The following is a 23,535-nucleotide window of genomic DNA, read 5'->3' as shown; positions in this document are numbered from 1 at the left end:
ACTTCTCCCAATCATTACTAATTGAATGTTTTTTAGATCATTCAAATCGGATACTCCGTTCTCTCAAAAAGTCGATTTCTATTTTCTGCACTCTTTGCTCCGTATCTTCGAAACGGCTAGACCTGCCTTTGCCAAAAACTAATCAGCTCTTTTCCCTATCAATAGGAATCGAATGTTTTTTGAACCATTCAAATCGGTTGATCCGTGCGCCCGAAAACGTGACTGGAAATTTGTATCCATACATACACACACTCACACACACACAGACACACATCCATTTTTTCGGAGGTATGCCAAAACGTTCAGAAACCTTCAAAACGTCGGGAAATGTAAAAATTTTGAATTTCGATTTTCGGCCCATTACAATAACTTACCATACGGGAAGTTAATAAACCATTATGGCCGCAAAAAAATTAACAAATATACTGACTAATCAGTGACATATTCTAAATTCTAAAAGAAAAAGGGATTGTATTGTCTGTTCTGACAGAAAAGCACCAGGAGGAAGGCGGCGAACAACATTTAATTGTAAAATATGTCAAAATCAACCAGCTATGCATTTTGGAAATTGTTTTGAACGTCACCATTCTTTATAAAATGATCAAAAATTAATATTATAAATGTATGTCCTTCAATGACCACAAATTTTCATCAAACAAATTGCATAACAAACACAATGAAATCAAGTTTACAGCCGGTAAAGTATATTATTAGGTTGTCAAATATCTCCCTTCCGCCTTTTTGTATTATAAACCAAGAGCAAAAAAGCGGAAGGGAGATATTTGACAACCTAATATTTTGAAATTGATGCCGTCCCGAAAGTGTTAATAATTTCTCACATGTCCTTTTATTTGAAATCAGTAAAGATGGCAGCGCTGTTTAATCTTGACAGTTGCATCACTTCACTCTTCATCGCAATCATGGCAGTCAGTTGTGTGACAGCCGTTGCACCAGTAATATGTCGTGCATTGTATCTCCATTAAAACAATAATTTACTAATATATTATTACCATGCCCCGGTTTTCTTTTACAACGAAAACCGTCCCAAAGTGTGTCATGTGTAGTGTTAATAAATAATTGAATATAATAAACTATTATCCTGTAGTGTCCTTGTGTGTTGGTGTAGTGTTAAATTTTTGTTCCTTTTATTTAAGAAAGATATGAGTCGGCTGAAGTGTCCGATTTATCCAAGCAGAGTCGAAGGATGGCTTGATGTCTTTGGTTAGTGCTAAAAATATAATGCATTTGTATTTATAGTCGAGTCTTGTTTGTATATATGTAAATATATTTATATATTGCACATCTTGAATGAAAGATGTTAAGAGGGTGACAGACACAGGATGATGTTCATTCAGAGATTTTTTTAGAATTATATATATATATATATATATATATATATATAATAATCTTTATAAAATATCTGACAATTTGATGTGCATATGTTTAATGATCATTTTTGACCGCCAAATGGCATTTCTTTTACTTTTTTTTTACTGGATCTCCGAAACCGTTAGACCTACCTTCATGAAAATTTGACCAGTTCTTCATCTTGTTAATACAAATAAAATGTTTTTGAATCATTCAAATTGGACGCTCCGTTCTCTTAAAAACTGAGTTACCGTTTTTGGCACTTTTTGCCCCGTATCTCCGAAACTTCTAGACCTGCTTTTGCCAAAAATTCACCAGTACGTCTCCTTGTCAATACGAATCGAATGGTTTTTGAATCATCCAAATCGGTTGATCCGTGCTCTCAAAATCGTCTTTACGGAAAATTGTATTCGCACACACATACATTACATCTATTTTCTCTAATGTATACCAAAGTGTTCAGAAACCTTTGAAACGTAAAGATATATAAAAAAAATTATTTTCGACTTTTTTGCTATTATTATAACTTACCCTACGGGAAGTTAAAAAAAATTAGTAAAGTAGAATGTGGTTGTTAAAATTGCATACGTTTCGAGTCTTGGTTTGATTCATCGTCAGTGCTTTTTTAAAATAATCTGAAGGGATTTCAATGTAAACTTGCAAAATAATTTGGAGAAATTTTAAATATTCAGACTTGAAAAATAATATAAATATAAAATTAAATATTTAAAATTAATTTAAAAAAATTCAAATATTTTGTATATCGATAGTGATTTTGATTTTACTTGTTATTCTAGCTAAAATTCTAAAGATGACTCATATACTTCAAATAAATAATTTTAATTTTGCTACTGAATTTATACCTTCGCCAAAAACTAATCAGAGCGTCCGTATCCCCATCAATACGAATCGAATGTTTTTTGAATCATTCAAATCGGTTGATCCGTGTTCTTCAAATCGTCGACGAAAAATTATATCCACACATGCTTATACACACATCAATTTTTTGTAAGGTGTGCGAAAATATTCAGATATGTACCTCTGAAACGTCAATATATATAAAAAAAATCATTTTCGACTTTTTTTTTAAAACTTACCATACGTGAATACAAAATTATTAATTATTAATTATTAATTTAAAATTATATACATATATTGCCTGACAAAAATGACGCACTTGCGCACTTCTGTAAACTACGTCGCCCTGCGGGTTTAACATACCCGGTCGAGACAAAAAATACTTCAATGTCGTATTTTACTTAAAAAAAAGTTTGTTACAAAAATTTAAAAAGTCATTTGTTAAAAAAATCAATTTCGATTTTTGGACGATTACAATAACTTATCCTACGGCCCTACGGGAAGTTAAAAATATTTTTTTACTTTTGCAATTGCAATTGCAATTGGTCAATTATGGCGCCATTGAATATTACCAATATAAAATTCTTTTACAACCCGCATAAGGGGGCCCTCTTATGATAACAATAGGTATTAGATAAATCGAACGAGAGGCACCAGAAATGCACACGAAATGCATAAATTATGATATTAGAGGCGAAAACGTCGTTTTATCTCTCGATGTTTATGCAACACAACTGCTTCACGATAACATATAATATGAAACGAATGGCCGGGAGTCGAACCATATACATACACTATGTATTGTCTTTGGCAGGAACTGATTGAAATTAGTAAACAAAAATTCTTTTTGAATAGACAAAGAGCTAATGGTAATTGTATGACAATCGATAATTAACTGCTATTCCTTAGCGCGCAAGAGTTTTACTCTGAACGTTCGAAAAAGTCCTTTAGAATGATTTTTTATACATGTAGCACATTGCCAAGATTTTCTCTTCTATAATTTCTTTTAACTTCCCGTTGTTGGTTTGAATAAAATTCACGGCAAACTCCACTAACACTCAGTATTTCGAACTCGACATTGCTCAGACATTTACGGACATTATTGTAACTAGTGGGGCGCATGGCATCGTGCCTTAAGGCAAATTGCTGGAACTTCCCGCACCAAAATTTTTTTTTCCAAAAAGATGAACATTTTTGAAAAAAATTTACTCTGAAAAATTAAATTTTGAGAAACTATAAATTTTTGACAAAAATTTACTTTTTTTTTGAAAAACAGACTTGAAGAAAAGCGTATTTTGAAATATTTTGGAAATTCTGAACTTGTTTCCAAAGCCAATCGTACTGCTTTAACTGCATAGGAGACGAAATATCAAAGCGCATAAGCGCCGCGTCGCCGTCTAACGCGTAAACATTGGTACGGAACCCATAGGAATATAAACAAAATTCATACTTATTGTTAAAATCTCTATAAAATATCTGATAATTTGATGTGCATATGTCTAATGATCATTTTTGACCGCCAAATGGCTTTTTTTTACTTTTTTTACTAGATCTCCGAAAGCGCTAGACCTGCCTTCATGAAAATTTGATCAGTTCTTCATCTTGTTAATACAAGTAAAATGTTATTTGAATTATTCAAATCGGACGCTCCGTTCTCTTAAAAACTTAGTTACCGTTTCTGGCACTTTTTGACCCATATCTTCGGAACAGCTAGACCTGCCTTTGCCAAAAACTAATCAGCACGTCTCCTTATCAATACGAATCGAATGTTTTTTGAATTATTCAAATCGCTTCATTCGTGTGTTCCCGAAATCGTCGACGAAAATTTGTATCCGAACACACACACACACACGCACGCACACACATACACAAATTTGTATTGACTAAACGAAAAATTCTTCAAAATTTTGGAAAGGTAGGGTCCAGCGCGTACGGAGTTTCAATAAAAAAAAGAAAAAATAATGCTATTTGATCATCCGATTAGATTTATTCAAAAAACCTTTTCCTTGTGTAGACGGTGTGCAAAAAAACGCTTTCAAAAAAATCTATATTTTGAAAAACCTAAAAAAATATCAAAATTTTAAACATATCGATTTCTTACAAAATTTTTTAAGAGGTCGAATATATTCAAAAATTACCAATTACTCAAATAATTTAAAAAAAAATCGATTCTTGTTCAAAAATTTCAAAAAAATCGAACATTTAAAAAAAATTCAAAATTTTGAAGAAAATTTAAAATTATCAAAAAATCTAATTTAAAAAAAACTGAAAAGATTTACTTCTCTCTTTTTCCTTTAATTCTATAGCGCATTATTTTCTTTACAACATCGTTAAAATTTGTTTGAAATGTGTTATTTATATACATTTTTTTGAAAACGTTTCGGAACTTGTTACGTTTCATCATCAGGCCTTCTGCCAAAACAAAATATATTCATGAGCAATATGGCAAAGACAGAATATTGAAAAAATGGGAGATGGATTATTTTTATGTATATATATATATATATATATATTTATATTTATATTTATATTTATATTTATATTTATTTTCTTTTATTATATTGATATTCTCTTTATCTTTCTTTCTCTTTATATTTCTCTTTATATTTAGCTTTCTATTTATCTTTATCTTTATCTTTCTATTTATATTTCTCTTTCTCTTTCTCTTTCTATTTCTCTTTCTCTTTCTCTTATTTCTCTTTCTATTTCTCTTTATCTTTCTCTTTCTCTCTCTCTCTCTCTATTCCCTCTGTATCTCTATCTTCTCTACTCCCTTCCGTCCTTCCTAGATCTCCCTCTCCTTTTTTCCTACTAAATTCTTGGCCTGTTTTTACCTGAATGAAATGTTTGCGTCCTTTGTCGACACCTGCCTCGTTTTTGCAAAAAATCAGGTAACAGGACAACACAGGAATTCCTGGAATGTCCTGGAAACCCGACAAAAAAAAATTAGAGTTGTTTTGTGGTGAAACATAGATAAAACAAACACGTTGAGGTTGGGATTTTTAAAACTGTGGGTAATAAATAATAAATAATAGGTAATAAATTTATATATACATACATATTGTTATATATGTATAAAATTAACTTTTTGTTAGATTCAAAATTTATAGATCCATAGATAAACAAGTATAAATAGATGGCAAACACGGCTGCTATGAAATTACATCAATATTAATTCTTTTAGCATATCACAGAGGTCGCCACCAACCATAGCATGTAATTTTACCCTTAGGTTCAATTCTAGATAAGATTTATATAAACATTTAATATAGAAAAGATGAATCTGATTAATTTGATTAAATTGAATGAGATCAAAATATCAAATATATTTTAAACGTGAATTTGAAGCACACTAGCACCATCTGTGATACGCTGAGAATACTCATACAGAAGTCTAAATCATCCGAATTATACAAAAATTTCAAAAATAGTAATAATAGATTGTTAATCTCTGTTTTAATTCTAATAATTAATTCGATTGTTTAATGAATATGAATCACACACAATTTGTTAAACATTTTTATCACCAATTATATATGTATATATTTCTATTAATATAAACAATATTCTACGTTTCGCATTCACATCTTTATCTTTAAGAAATATAAACAATAATAATTAGCCATTGTTTTTTTTCTCTAAGGACGATTAAAAATCAAGGACGGAAAAATGAAAGATCTACATTATTTTATATTTATAAATATAAATATACATAACAATGGTTGTTCTATATATAATAAATTGAAATTAGCAATATTGCTGCAAATTTTATCGATTAGTACAAATTAAATTCCCTGGGCAGGTGGCGAGGACGTCTTTTGCATACTCTATACGGGGTTGACATTTAAATTTTTGAAATGAAATATTCATATATTCAAAATATATGCAAATGCAAATAATATTTGCAAAATTTATTATAATAAAATTACCCAGGATAGATGGCAAAGACGTTTTTTTTAATTTATTTTAGATAATTTTTTCTATATCTTATATATAAAAATGGAAAATACTATTCTGGATATTGTAAAATATGTTAAATGATTTGTCCAAAAATTTATTTACCCAGATGCCAAATTAAAAAAATTTTTTAATTATCCGATAAATTTTTGTAAATAATTGTATCAGAAATAAATAACAAAACAAATAATTGTGCAATGATAGCAATTTTTGTAAAATTTTGGCTCTAAATGTGTAAATAAACAATATATAAATGTAAATATGCTAAATTGCATTTAGAATCAAATTTGGGTAAAAGAATTTTTATCGAAGTTTTTTTTTATAAATTTATTCATTTAAAAAAATTCAATAAAAAGGTAAAACAATATTGATCATAATTAAATAAAAATAAAAAACATCCTGTTTTAATTAACATATCTTGATTCATTGTTTTATTACGTGAATCAATTTTTATTATAAGTTTTGCTTTATTTTATAGCACTTTTATTTATATTTAATTTGTATATATATATATATATATATATATATATCGTAGAATTTGTGTCTGTATTTAAAATATGCATAACTGTTTCTATCCAAGAAATTTAAAAATGTGACGGAGCAACTGTGACACAATTTTAAGTACAATATATACTTATATATATATATATATATAATTATTATATTTAAAAGTATACGATTTACACTTCAAATGCATTTATTACTATCATTTGTACATTAGCTTCACAATCTTCATAAAATTTTATAATTAAAACTTTACAATAACTAATATTTTATAAGTTTAAATAAAAACGGAAACTAGTTGGTTTGGTATTTAGCCTTGAGGCAAGTTACATGAACTTCCCGAAATGTGTAAATAATCGACTTAATCAAAAAAAATGTGTAAATAATATACTTCATTAATGCTACTTTAAAAAAAAACGATAATAATTTTAGCAAACTTTGACGAATTTTTAAAATTAAACTACTTGTTGTAAGGCCGTAATATTACAGTAAGTTCTATAAGACCATGATGTATATCGCCAAAAAAAGTTTCATGAAAAACGGCTTAATTTTTTTTTTAACAGTTAATTACAAGAAAACGGCTCGGTAGATTTTCACCTAAAATTAATCAGCATCATTCCCAACTAATATCTTTCGAACAGTTTTTGATTTTTCAAAATCGTTCGGTAGGATGAGCTTAAATGTCGACGAAAATTTAACACTTTTTTCAACAGTTAATTACAAGAAAACGGCTCGGTAGATTTTCACCTAAAATTAATCAGCATCATTCCCAACTAATATCTTTCGAACAGTTTTTGATTTTTTAAAATCGGTTCAGTAGGATGAGCTTAAATATGTACGAAAAGTTTTTTCGAATTACAAAGAAACGGCTTGTCAGATCGTTGCACAAAACTGACAAACGATAGTCCTCACCGAAATACATCAAATGGCTTTTAAATTTCTAAAATCGGTTCAGGCGTTTTTGAGAAAACGTCGATCAAAAGTCTAATTTTGACAAATGCCAAAAAGACCATACTGATTTTTGCAAACTTTGACGAATTTTTAAAGCTGAACCAGTTGTCGTAGGGCCGTAATATTTTAGTATGACCTAGAAAACTATGGTATCTTTCGTCAAAAAAATAATCATAAAAATCGTCAAATTTTTTTTTTTAAAAACTTTATTACAAGAAAACGGCCCGGCCGATCTCTACCAAAAACTAATCAGCACGATTCCCAACCAATATCTTTCGAACGGTTTTTGAATTTTCAAAATCGATTCAGAATTGCGGGCTAAAACGTAGACGAAAAATTTTTCACTTTTCTGCCATTTATAAAGAAACGGCTTGGCCGATCGTCGCACAAAACTGACAAACAATAGTTCTCGTCGAGATACATCGAATGGCTTTTAAATTTTTGAAATCGACCCAGCCGTTTTCGAGAAAACGTCGATTTACGGCAAAAAATCTGTTGGTGCACACGCACACACACACATACACACACACACCACAACACACACACACACACATACTTTTTCCAAATTTGGTCTCATTCGATTCAGAATGGCTTGAAACGTCGAGAAAACATAAAATTAGCGAATCGGATTTTTTGATGAAAACATAAACTTCTCCTTCGGGAAGTTAAAAATGAACTTAGTACGTTTATATAATATTCGTAAGATAATATATTTTTGGAAGACTTTAGCATTTTCATATTTTTTAACACTTTGTATATAAATATTATTAGTGTTGCTTAACACTTTTGTCAATTCATTTATTCATAGGAAGAATTAAACTTTACAGTATATATTTATGAATTAATTAAAATACAATACGTGGATATAAAATATATATATTCTCTTTAAAATGTACGTTTCGAGAACCATATGTGTCCCATCAACAAAACAGAAATATAAACAATGATAAGTACTCAAAAAATAGTTAATTAGTGCACAATCTTAATCATAATATGTGATAGAAAAGTCAAGTAAAGAATGGGAAAGAAAAGATTTTAATTTATATATATATATATATATATATATATATATATATATATACTAGCAAACCCGACGAACTCCGTTTCGCCACCAGATGGTTTCGTGAGAAAGATGAAGAATTTTTTTGTTTGTTTTATATTTGAAAAGGAAAAATTTGATTTTATTGCACAACAGTAATGAATTTATTTCGATTACAAATATGAAGTGTTTTTTAGCTGAACTTCTCTAAGTGAATCCGCAAATTATCCGTTTCATTGAAGTGCTCTTTTGTAAACCACATTTTTTGTTTTTTGGTCTGACGTTAACACAAACAAAGCGGATGGTTTTCCAACTCGTGAACAGACAACGTATAACCGCCCATGTGAAAACCAATGATTTTCTAAATAATCTATTTGAAATTTATCCCGCAAACACTAAGCGATTGGCCTTGCGACATGTTATTGCGAACGCAAGGCGAACTGGATTTTGAAATTGCTTGAAGTCAAACGGAAGACCAGCAATTTTTGATTGAATGGTGAAATTCAGGACGTGTACATCATTATTGGCAAGAATTGCTTGTTGACTTAACCAAGCATAATTCTGATAATTCTCACTAATGTCATTACTCGATTTTTTAATTACGATGCGTGAAGTTCCAGCAGCTTGCATTAAGGCACGATGCCATGCACAACTAATTTTCTTAGCTATAAACCTTGCGGAGCCCGAGACCTTTCCAACGAATGCAAAATTGTCAAAATCGGTTCGTGCGTTCTGGAGTTATTTCGTCAGGAAGGAAAACCCGACTTATTTTTATATATATAGAAGATATATATTTGTATATTTGAGAGGATGTTTAGTCTTCTTATATCGGTCTTCTGGTGTCTCATCGAGAGATGTAAAATAAATATTCTTTCAGAGAAGTGATGAAAAAAATCGGTTACACGACGAAAGTGAGTAAAACGATTGTTTACACAAGTCGGATTTATAATTTAGGTAAACAGTTCTTGAGATAAACATATATATATATGTACATTACAAATAAATATATATATATATATATATATATATAATATATATATATATATATATATATATATATACTAGCTGACCCGACAGACCTTGTTCTGTACCCACGTCTACAATTCAAAAGTTCGAACCACACTAATACAATAATACAGTTTAGTTCAAAATAATAATTATTTGTTTTTTTTTTTAATTACTATTTAGACCAAAACATCAGTGATGTTAAATGTACAACTGCTTTAAATGAAATGATTCTCAATTCCCACAGTTAACTCTTTATTTATCCCTTTAACAAATATCGAAATATGTTCATTAAAATTTTATATTAAAAATTATACACTACAATTTTAAGAACGAATTTGTTTCCAATATCTCAATTTATTTGAATGGCAATTTCTGGCATATCTCATTTGCTTTTTGGCAATAATAACGTAGACATTACATTTTTCTTATTATGAATATATTATATTCTAATATTGTCTAGGCTCATAAATGAATTGAAATTTCTGACAAGTGACAGTTTTGTCAAAATATTTTCAATGTTAACATTACATATCATTACATAATTATGCAATGACACATTTTGCAATTTTCTCCATTTATTTTTACAATATTACTATATTTTTGTAATCATTTACATCCTTAAAATATTCCTTAACTAGCTTCAGAAAGTATTATCACAATCTGAATAGTCGTTTGCCATTACACGAATTTTAGTTGTTTCCACACTCCATAGAGGCGCAACGACTGTAGCACGTAAACACACCTCAGGGTTTAATTCTAGGAAAGATAAATCTGATTATTTTGAATGAATGAAATGAGAACATAATATACGCAAATAAAATATATTTTTGCTTGCGATTTTTCTATGATAAATGATATATTGTTGTTCAAATTTAATTTATAAAATGATGTTAATTATCGATTAGTTTCGCGATGACTTTTCTTTATATATAAAACTTTCTATTTCTCTTCCTCAATTTGTTATCTGAATGCAGAGAGTTAGATGAGCGTTTATTTATTCATTTTTTTGTTTGAACTTTGTGTTAGGGACACATTAACACTTTTCAATACAGAGACGTACTGAAAAGAATATAAAATGCAAACGAATAACACCCAATTGTCATTGACACAAGATATAAAGTATATGTATTATATTATCATATAATTAGTATTCATCTCGTCGTCTCTCCTGTGATACCATTCAGTTATTTCATTTTTTTTATATCTGGCACAGACGAATCAAATTTCAAATTTAGTCATCGATGTTGCCATGCACAAAATAATAACAATGGCTTTGGCCCTCGGCCATCTCTCTTATTCAAATTATTATTTTATCATTTATTAATTTCATTATCCAGGAGCGAACTTTTATAAGAGGATAAAAGAACAAATTCGTTTTGCTGTGTTTATCACTTATTAATTTCATTATCCAGAGGCGAACTTTTATAAGAGAATAAAAGAACAAATTTGCTTTGCTGTGTATGAGCATTTTCAGCATATCACAGATGGCGCTGGTGTACTTTAAATTCAGCCTTTGTATTAAAACGCAATTTCTCTAATTGTAGTATACGTACTTTATACCAGTTCAAGTACCGATTTTATATATTGAAATATATCTTCAAAAAATGTTTGATTTTTTCCCATTATATATTTTTTACAACATATTTGTGATTTTATTGAAAATATTTTTTCAACTTGTATATTTTGTTCTCATTTCATTCACTCAAATTAATCGGGTTTATCTTTTCTATATTATATATTTATATAAATCTTGCCTAGAATTAAACCTAAGGGTGAATTTACCTACTACGGTCGGTGGCGACATCTATGATATGCCGAAAGAATTAAAATTGATGTAATTTCAAAGCGACTGTGTTTGCCATCTATTTATACTTGTTTATCTATGGATATTGTAAAAAAAACTGTCATATTTCTTATGAATGAAATCTACCTCATAAATTTGGCTAGTGGCTACTTGCCAAAAGGTCAATTAATCCTTGTAGTTTTTATATTTCTGCATTGTGCCATGGTGCGTGTTATGAATTAATCCATAAAAATCTCTATATATATTGTAGCTTATGCAATATTCATGTCTGAAACAAAGAAATGTATGAGATTTTTTCTTTCGTTTGATTTTAATTGAAACAACTGACGAACTCGTCTCATACATAAATATTATAATACGCAATGATAACTCGTACGGGATCGGTTGTAGGGGAAACCGGGGTGAAATTGACCTTACAAAATTAAAATACACAATGAAGGTCATTGAAAAATTATTATGGTTATAGCACGAAAATAACTGATTTAAACATGTAGTGTCTACACTATTATTTCCAAAAAGCAGCTGAAATGTGCCAGAAATTATATTAATGTAAGATACAGTATGTGTTTGGCAGATGAAATTATTTAATTCAATTTGACAGATTATTTTTTTTAACTAATGCAGTCGTGCTTTCCCTTACTGTACTAAATTATTTTGCAATACAAAAAAAATTACTTACAATGATTAATAACAATTGTTTTAAATGTTTTCAAAGATATAATTATAATTACTATATATTTATTCGTTCATATATTATACAGTGACGACGTTATCGCACAAAACACTTAAGAATGTTTACATTAGCAAGAGATGTCGAATGAATCCATCTGAGAATATATATGTTTCTTAGTATAACGCATATGAAATATACACATTTTTAAACTGAATTAAACTTAAGTAAACGCTTAAGAATGTTTACATTAACAAGAGATGCCGAATGAATCCATCTGAGGATATATCTATTTTTTAGAATAACGCCTATGAAATATATACATTTTTAAACTGAATTGTAAATATAAAATTTAGATTTAAAGTACAAAACTTTGTATATTTTTAAAAATGTTGAAAACAAAATTGTTCTAAAAATTTTAACATTTGTTTGAACCGTATAAGTAAACTTTAAATTATTAGATTTCTTGGCACGGAACCCAAAAAAAATTGTAACAAAAATATCTGATAGTTTGATGTGCATATGTCTAATAAACATATTAGACCGCCGAATATGATTTTTTTTACATTTTGCTCTGTATCTCCAAAACCGCTATAGACCTGCCTCAGCAAAAATTTCACCAATCCTTCATTTCGTCAATACAAGTAAAATGCTCTTCGAATCATTCAAATCAGACGCTCCGATCTCTCAAAAACTCGATTTCTATTTTCTGCACTCTTTGCTCCGTATCTCCGTAACAGCTGGACCTGCCTTCGCCAGAAACTAATCAGCACATCTCCCTATCAATAGGAATCGAATGTTTTTTGAATCATTGAAATCGATTGATCCGTGCGCCCGAAAACGTGGACGAAAAAATGCGGATACACAAAACACCCGCACACACACACATCCATTTTTTCTGAGGTATGCCAAAATGTTCAGAAACCTTCAAAACGTCGAGAAATGTAAAAATTTCAAATTTCGGCCCATTACTATAACTACCCTACGGAAAGTTAAAAATTTATAATGTTAAAAGTGAAAATTAATGTAGTAAATTTTATTTAGTTTCTGCTGCGTAAAGTAAAAATGAGTGTAAGGAACAAAATTTTCAGAATTTTTAAAAAGTGTTAAAATAAAATTATAAAATAAGGATTTTTCGAGTTTTAGTCCAATTTCACAATTTCTCACGAGAAAAATAAACATATGGCTAGTGGTATGCATACGTATCGTGTACATAACCTTGGTAATCTTCTTCTTGATACATAATATTATTTTGAAATTTGCATTTTGCGCAACAAAGTATAAAACGGAGAAATTCACACAACTGTATCGTACAATCGGATATAGGGGAAATCAGGAGACAATGGACACAATACTAAAGACTGTTTGTCATAAGTGACAAGTACTATCTTCTATATATATAAAAATAGGTCGGGTTTTCCTTCCTGACGAAATAACTCCCGAATGCACGAACCGATTTCGGCAATTTTGCATTCGTTGGAAAGGTCTCGGGCTCCGCAAGGTTTATAGCTAAGAAAATTAGTTGTGCATGGCATCGTGCCCTAATGCAAGTTGCTTTAGCTTCAGGCACCGTAATTAAAAATTCGAGTAATGACATTAGTGAGAATTATCAACGTCAACGTCAACGAGCAATTCTTGCCGCAAAGAATAATGATGTACACGCCCTGAATTTCACCATTCAATCAAATATTGCTGGCGATTTGGTGACATACCAATGATTCCGACTGGTCTTCCGTTTGACTTCAAACGATTGCAATTTCCAGTTCGCCTTGCGTTCGCAATAACCAGTCTCAAGGCCAATCGCTTAGTGTTTGCGGGATAAATTTCAAATAGATTATTTAGAAAATCATTGTTTTTCACATGGGCAGTTATACGTTGCCTGTTCACGAGTTGGAAAACCATCCGCTTTGTTTGTGTTAACGTCAGACCAAAAAACAAAAAATGTGGTTTACCAAAGAGCACTTCAATGAAACGGATAATTTGCGGATTTACTTTCATTTACTAAGAGAAGTTCAACTAAAAATCACTTCATTTTTGTAATCGAAATAAATTCATTACTGTTGTGTAATAAAATCAAATTTTTTCCTTTTCAAATATAAAACAGACAAAAAATTTCTTCATCTTTCTCACGAAACTATCTGGTGGCGAAACGAAGTTCGTCGGGTTGCTAGTTTATTTATAATTTCATCTCTGACAATATTTCCTACCATATGATTTTCTTTCGTCCTTAATTATTGTGTACACATTGCGAGTCAGTCTTGTTTTGCAGCCGCGACTACACTCGCTAAATAATGCAACGGCAAAGATATATCAACTGAATACTGAATGCGACCATTGTTACAAAGTTCCCACAGTAATGTGTGAAAAATATGAGCAAAAACGCCTACTTTGCGGAATTATTAACTCAATAACTGCTATTTGCACAGATCTAGATGAAATCATTAACCGATAGACAACAACGATAGACCGACCTGGGCGCCTCTTTCGTCACATAATAGAAATAACACAAATGGATATCTATTTAACTTCCCGAAGGAGAAGATTGTTTTCATCAAAAAATCCGATTCGCTAATTTTATGTTTTCTCGACGTTTCAAGCCATTCTGAATCGAATGTGTTTATGTGTGTGTGTGTGTGTATGTGTGAACAGATTTTTTGCCTTAAATCGACGTTTTCTCAAAAACGGCTGGATTGATTTCAAAAAGTTAAAAGCCATTCGATGTATCTCGATGAGGATTATCGTTTCTCAGTTTTGTGCGACGATCGGCCGAGCCATTTCTTTGTAATTTGGAAAAAAGTGTTAAACCTTTCGTCCACTTTTAAGCTCATACTACCGAACCGATTTTAAAAAATCATAAACTGTTCGAAAGATATTAGTTGGGAATGATACTGATTAGTTTTAGGTGAAAATCTACCGAGCCGTTTTCTTGTAATTAACTGTTGGAAAAAAAATTTGAGCCGATTTTCATGGAACTTTTTATGGCGATATATATCATGGTCTTATAGAACTTACTAAAATATTACGGCCTTACGACAAGTAGTTTAATTTTAAAAAATTCAATAAAGTTTGAGAAAATAGGTAGTTATTAACTTCCCGTATGGCAAGTTATAGTAAACGCAAAAAAATCGAGAATGAAAATTTTTATAGATCTTTACGTTTCAAAACCTTCTGAACATTTTGGCATACCTTAGAAAAAATGGATGTATGTGTGTGTATGTGTGTGTGTGTGCGTGTGCGTGTATGTATGTATGTTCGGATACAAATTTTCGTCGACGATTTCGGGAACACGGATCAACCGATTTGAATAACTCAAAAAACATTCGATTCGTATTCATAAGGAGACTCGCTGATTAGTTTTTAGCGAAGGCAGGTCTAGCCGTTCCGAAGATACGGGGCGTCGGGGAAAGTGCCGAAAACGGTAACTCAGTTTTTAAGAGAACGGAGCGTCCGATTTGAATAATTCAAAAAACATTTTATTTGTATTGAGTAAATGAAGATCTGTTCAAATTTTTGGAAAGGCAGGTCCAACGACTTTGGAGATATGGAGGAAAAAGTAAAAAAATGAGCCATCTGGCGGTCAAAAATGATCATTAGACATATGCACATCAAATAATTAGATATTTTATAGAGATTTTAACAATAAGTATAAATGTTGTTTACATTCCTATGGATTCCGTACCAATGTTTACGCGTTAGACGGCGACGCGGCGCTTACGCGCTTCGATATTTCGTCTTTATGCAGTTAAAGCAGTACGATTGCTTTGAAAAAAAGGTTCAGAATTTCCAAAATATTTCAAAATAAATGATTTAAGATAGAATGATTTAATGTGGTTCGAAATTCTATTAAAAGTTTTAAATCATTAATCAACTTTTATTGATTATTATTATTGATTATTTTTAATTACTTGAATTTTGAATTGCGGTACGGGAAGTTCCAGCAATTTGCCTTAATGCACGATGTCCTAATTGCGTTAAGACAGAATTCCACTTACAGCTAGTTTTGATATTTGTTGAAATTAAAATTAGACGATTTACTTGGTGTAACGATAGAGTACTTGGTCTTAATGAACATACTAAACCTTTAAAGTCCTGCGGAAACTGGTTCAATTTTAAAAATTGTTGATTTTTGAAAATTTGCTTTTAGAATATATTCCGAATTAACGATTTTGTTCGTTTTCAATCATGTGTAATAAATCCACTCGGAATACTTTTAATCGCTCATAAATTAATTTATTTTTTATTGAGTAAGTCGAATATTTAAACATATCGGGAAGTCCATGTAACTTGCCTCAAGGCTTAATACCAATACCAACTAGTTTTATACTAGATTCATATCTATGACTAGATTAATTAGTACATAAGTACTTTAGTCAGAAGATGGATTCATCTCGAAATGTAGGAAACGCAAATAATGAATTAATAGAATGGATTAAATATAAATGTCGTTTTCCATTTGAAATGTCTTCCATTCGATTGAGCAACGTGATGCTTCATTGAATGTTCTTAAGAATACCTTTGTGTCTTGTTCTTCTGCAAGAATCATTCAATTGATGTTGTATAATTATTGAAATCGATTGCGAAAAGGAAAGTTATTTGAAAAATGGTAGTTGATAAGGTAATATGGACACACATATATCTTATATATATATAAAATTCTTCTGTACGGGTGTATGATTTGATACTTCTCCTTAACGGTTATTCGCATTTTGATAAATCTTTTCCGAGTTTGTCAAAGGAAATTTTTAAGATTTAATGAACGATAAAACTATTGTAATATTGTTGAAATAAATGGCAAAGATTACAAAAAAAACATGAAATCTAGGGGAAAACAATTGAACTGTCATCTGCAAGAAATGTTATATTCTGATTCTTTTGAAAATTTTTAACATTAACATTTTTTGCTGATGGGTAGCTGATTTGGAGTCGAAATATCTAAGCGCTTGAGCGCCGCGTAGTGGTCTAACGCGTAAACATTGGTACGGAACCCATATAAATGTACACAAGATTTGTACTTATTATTATAATCTTTATAAAATATCTGATAATTCGATGTACGTATGTCCAATGTTTATTTTTGACCGCCAAATGGCATTTATTTTTTACTTTTTTTACTGGATCTCCGGAGACGCTGGACTACCTTTACAAAAATTCCACTACTTGTTCATTTCGACAATACAAGTAAAATGTTTTTTTGAATTATTCAAATCGGTTAATCCGTGTTCTAGGAATCGTCGACGCACATTTGTTCTGTGTTTTATCCTCCATGTGTATAGGTAAAATAAAACTTTAATAATCTGTTTTATATATAATAAATATAATTATATCGCTTTGACTAGTTGCATTCAAAATTCAAACAAATATCAAACCATAGATAAACATCTAGCTTTAAAATAGATACCCATCTGTATTATTTTTATAATGTTGCTTGTTGGAAATGGCGAAAGAGGCGCTCTTTCGCACTTTTTTCTATCCGCACTTGAAATTAATATCGTAATTCGAATTTTAATTTTAATGAAATATAAATAAAATGACTAAATAAAATTCCTTGAAGACTACAAACCGCGTTTATATTCTTATTTAATGTTGTAGATGTCGCAGGAACTGGCTACATCCGTAAAATCTGGTTCCACTTCCTTTATATTATACATATATAAATACACATAATATATATATATATATATATATATATATATATTATGTGTATTTATATATGTATAATTTCCGGCAAACAACCGGATGAATTTCCGTCGTAAGGTAACTGATAATTTAATATTGTGGATTTTTACCTTTTGGCACAAAAGTGACAAACACTTTGATGTACAACTGTATATTTGTTTGTTTGCGTCCTAATAGTCAAAATATAAACAATAAATAATGAAATGTTTATGTACTTTTCGACGCTATATGTGTGCCATCATTCAGCATCTCAACAAATTCAAATCAGGAAAAAAATTCACCCAAATAAAGACACTGTTTTTAATGCAAAAACAAACTAATAAAATAAAATCATAAATTAATAGCCAAAAATTACATGTTTGTAGTTATTAACAAATTTTAAATGGAACGTGAATGGCAAAGAAACGGCTGGGTTCACAAATGCTGATCCAGAGTCGAATTTTGGGAAATAATAAACCGGTTGGAAAAAAGATGAATCAAGGATGAAAAAAAACAAACTCAAAATATCAAAAAAGAAACAAAAAATATAGTACAATATAAAAAAATGAATTAATTAGAAAAGTTAATTAAGAAAATATATAATAATAATATAATAATAAAACAACAAAATTTTACGATCATAAATTAGAATATTAATATTTTAGTACACGATATGTATATCGTGTACTAAAAGGGCAAAATTTTATTTATTTACACAGAAGAGTTAAATGTCATTTTAACTCATCATTTAAAATAACAAAAAATATTTTCAGCAAATTTTCTAAGATAACGATTTTTTCTTTATGCGTATATTAAAAATGATTTAAAATAATAATATGTTCGGAAAACATAGTCTTGTACTGACCAGGATTTTTTGAATTACAAATTTGTTGATTAATTCTCTTATAAATATATTGTGTACTTTCACCAATATAACATCAGTTACAATCGTTACAATTCACTTTGTGAACATCATTTGGAGAAAGACAAGTAGAATTTGAAGATTCGCAGAATCTTGTTTCATTAAAGTGAAACCTTTTAGTGATAAAATCGTAGATCTTCTTTATAGGCAAATTTTTTATTTAATATAATTTTTGAGAAATTCGATTTTAATTTTAATAAATTATATATAAATTAGTAAAATAAGTTACAAGTATTGTTGAAATTGAAATGATGAGAAACCTATATTTAAAAAACAATTTTTTTAAAAATGTGAAAAACGTCTAGATATGGTAAAGATAAACTCCTTTATATTAATTAAGTAAAAATGACGGACCCTGAATTAGAAATTTGAGAATGATTTGGTACATCATTTTTAATATAATTGGTAGCAGGAAGAAAATTGAACTTTTTTTGTAATATATATATATATATATATATATATATATATATATATATTAATATATTGTAATAATAATGGAGCCGTGACCTGCCCGAACGAACATCCTTTGATTCTGATAAGTTTCTTATCTCACGCTCAATTTATATGAATTGGAATCTAATACGAACAGACAACGATATATTATTAACATTTACATTCACAAAGAGATGCAAACCGGAGTTTCCTACTGATCTCGTTCATGAGAACTATCGTACAGATATAAATATATATATATATATATATATATATATATATATATATATAATTCTAAAAATCCAAAACAATTCAAAACTACATTTTCTGTATAATTAATTTAAACAAACTTCCAATACAAATCATATTATTTATCCTTGTGTATAAAAAAATAATGACCTTAGACGTTTTGCAGAATCTTGTTTCATTCAAGTGAATTATTTCAGTGCTAATAAACGTTTTTCTTCTTTTTTTTGTCAAAATTTAATTAACACATTTACTGCTAACATTGTGTTGCTTATACTCACCCCTGTCCTAAACTTTTTTATTCGCTTAATACTAAATATAATCATTTTCAAACAGTATTTTGAACGACTTGTAACGGATAACACATAATGCTAATTTAGATTTCTATATTTCAAATTTTAAATTATAACACACTGATGATGAGACAAACCTAGTCCCGAAACGTTTGTGAAAATTAATATTTAATAAAATAGTGCAAAAAAAAGAGTGTTGTTTGTTCATAATTCTAAATTAATAATTATTTTTGTATATATTAGCTGGACATTAAAAAAATCTACTAAAAATAGAATGAATAGTACTGGAGCAAATTTGCTCCAAATTAGGTTGAGTGTGTCATGACATTGGTAATATAGAAACAAAAGAATGTATAGAAAATTTATCTAAAATCAATGTCTAATAAATCATTGTAAAATTACATAGTATTGATTTTTAATTAAAAATACTTTAGGTTATTATGGAATGCGCTCCAAGTTTTATTACAACACAAAATTTTAATTTGAGCATTCTAATTTGAGAATTTTAATTTACTAAAAACACTATTCGAAAGTGCAAGGAATGCGAACGCACCTGTTGCGTTCTGTACTTGGCTATTGACAACGGTCTCACGCAACATATGCGTGCGCGGAAATGGACATGTTAATGTTTGTAATTGTGATTTAGCTCTTAATATTTAGTACTGTCTTTTCTCATCTTTTTTATTTGTTAGTTTTTGATGCTTGGAAATTATGAATTTATTTTTATTTATATATATATATATATACACCTAAGTCTGTTTTTACACGGTCTTTTTGTACACGGTTTTGATATAACACGGTTTGAAAATTGAATATTTTTAATTTTTTACGCGATTTTATTCCATTTAGCACGATTTGAAATTTAAGTACTTAAATTTTTTTTGGCAAATTTAATTTTTGCGAAGTAATGTTCATATCACAAAAAAGTATTTATGAAAGAAAAAAGTCTGAAACCATCGATAGTATCGATAGTTTGCGAACACTAGCTTAAAGATTTGAGTGAATTCCCCTTTAGCGCGTACAAACAATTTTTACTGGTCAAAGCAAATGTGAATAGCACTAATTTAGGGGAATTATTATTAAAATAAACATGAATTCTTGTTCTTGAAAATTCTTGTTTTCACTAATTTTAATAGGTTTTAGAGAGTAGGACAAATCACCCATTTTTGTATAAGATCTGTCCTTTTTTTACACGTTTTTTTTTTACACGGCTTCTTCTGGAACCAATCTCCGTGTAAAAACAGACTTAGGTGTATATATATATATATATATATCGATTTGTAATTTATGAAATGCGATACTTATCTTAATGTATTTCCGAAATCTTTTAAGAAACCGATACCATATTTACTTTCGTTGATGACCCACTGTTTTTTCCTATAATATATTTATTTTACACCAAAATAAAATCATATTGTATATATATATATATATATATATATAAAGAGGAAAAAGTAGGTTTTTCCTGTGCAACGAAAATAAACTGAGAAATCGAATATATTTTGAGATGCACATTTCGTCATTTTCACAAAAATCCAAACGCTCTCATTTCTATATATATTTATATATATATATATATATATATATATATAATATATATTAGGGTGGTCCTTAATATGGATATTTTTGAATATTCTTGATTCCTGAGGCTCAAATGTTTCCAAACTGATAAAAAACAATGTTTATTAAGACAATATTTATTACGAAACAATTAAACAATATTTATTAAGAAATAACATGAAAAAAGTTTCAAAAATTATAAAAATGTTTTTTTTTAGATATAACTTTATCCATATATCCATATTAAGGACCACCCTAATATATATATGTACATATCACAATTGCGACCACGTTGCCGTTACTTAGATTATAATTGTTTTCCCACTCCATAGGGGCGCGACTAACTGTAGCACGTAAATTTACCTTTTTAAAAAACAAGCCAATAAAATATAATATAAAGCGAAAGTATAAATAAGAAAATTATGTAGTTAGTGACATAATTGACAAATTGTAAATGCAAGGTGCGAAAATCGAATTGTAAATGCGAAATCGCGCCATATAGAAACAAAGGGGTTCACAAAACTTGATTCAAGATCGAATTCCTGGAGTTTTTCAAGGAACGCGCCACACTTCTGGTTCAAAATGTTTTAGTGACACATTTTGGAAACCACTGATCTATCCTATCCATTGTTTATATTTATTTCATATTAAATAAAAATATAGTCTTTCACCGTTCGCCCGTGAGAATAGGGACATTCGTCTTCTAGAGACTATATTATATACTGGGTGCCAGCCAACATACATACATACTCATACATAATATCTCTTTAAGAACCTCTGAATTTGCATATTATTTACTAAAAATAATAATGTAATGGACAGATTGCGTAATTATTGCGGACATTTTGCCTCTCTCGCACGGGAATTTCATTTGAATATGTCGAGATAAGTAAACGACCAACGGGAAAGGAAAGGCAGAGGTAAAAACATAGAAACAGATATATTTATATATATATATATATATATATATATATATATATAACGTGTAAATAAAATAGGATATATATGCTATTTTCGTATCAGTTGGTGGTTACAAACTGCCAAAACACATAGAATCTAACCTCCAAAATGCCCAAACGCAAATAACAATTTTACCACAAGTGCAACTTTCTGATGTCATTGATAACACATACATGAAATATTTACTAACTAGCTGTAAGTGGAATTGTGTCTTAAGGCAATTAAGGCATTGTGCCTTAAGGCATATTGCTGGAACTTCCCGTACTAAAAATTTATTAACGATTACCATTTTTAAAAATTTTACTTTGAAAAAATAAATTGGACAAAAAATTACTTTTTTTTGAAAAAAAAAATTAATTTTTTTTTTTTTTAATGTTTTCTTTATTTTGACATATTTTGGAAGGTCTGAACTTTTTTTCAAAGCAATCGTACTGCTTTAACTGCATAGGGACAAAATATAAAGCGCGTAAGCGCCGCGTCGCTGTCTAACGCATAAGCATTGGTACGGAACCCATAGGAATGTAAACAAAATTTATACTTATTGTTAAAATCTCTATAAAATATCTGATAATTTGATGTGCATATGTCTAATGATCATTTTTGACCGCCAAATGGCTTTTTTTTACTTTTTTCACTAGATCTCCGAAACCGCTAGACCTGCCTTCATGAAAATTTAATCAGTTCTTCATCTTGTCAATACAAGTAAAATGTTTTTTGAATTATTGAAATCGGACGCTCCGTTCTCTTAAAAACTGAGTTACCGTTTTTAGCACTTTTTGCGCCATATCTTCGGAACGGCTACACCTGCCTTTGCCAAAAACTAATCAACACATCTCCTTATCAATACGAATCGATTGTTTTTGAATTATTCAAATCGGTTGATCAGTGTTCCCGAAATCGTCGACGAAAATTTGTATCCGCACACACATACACACGCACGCACACACACACACGTACATCCATTTTTTCTAAGGTATGCCAAAATGTTCAGAAACCTTTGAAACGTAAAAACATATTAAAAATTTTCATTTTCGATTTTATTGCGATTACTATAACTTGTCCTACGGGAAGTTAATACTATTATTTAGTCAATGGTTGGCCATTTATACACACGACGAAAATACTCGTCATTACAGTGTACACAAAATTTTGCAATTTCTCTGTGACGGGTATACTCGTCAATCACGGTTAACTGGTTAAAATATTTATTAAACAGTCGCATTGAATTTAATCGCAAGTAATCGTTTTTTAATTACGTTTCAGCAGTTTCTGAACACTTTGACACGCCTTAGAACAAAATTGATGTAT

At 29.6% G+C, this 23,535-nt stretch overlaps 1 protein-coding gene across 1 annotated transcript in view; it reads left to right on the top strand.

Moving 5' to 3' along the window:
- The first annotated feature begins 946 nt into the window (after positions 1 to 946).
- The window catches only part of LOC113372286, a 41,160-nt gene continuing 18,571 nt past the window's right edge, over positions 947 to 23,535 (top strand). Inside the window, exon 1 of the mRNA XM_026612613.1 lies at positions 947 to 1,221. Within this exon, the coding sequence (XP_026468398.1) occupies positions 1,161 to 1,221 (61 nt within the window). The 5' untranslated portion in view covers positions 947 to 1,160. The remainder of the gene's footprint in view (positions 1,222 to 23,535) is intronic.

The sequence above is a fragment of the Ctenocephalides felis genome, unplaced genomic scaffold (assembly GCF_003426905.1).
Source record: "Ctenocephalides felis isolate EL2017-DRISC unplaced genomic scaffold, ASM342690v1 CF-g0.4_SCAFFOLD_00845, whole genome shotgun sequence".
NCBI lineage: Eukaryota > Metazoa > Arthropoda > Insecta > Siphonaptera > Pulicidae > Ctenocephalides > Ctenocephalides felis.
This window is presented reverse-complemented; position numbering and strand designations above follow the sequence as displayed.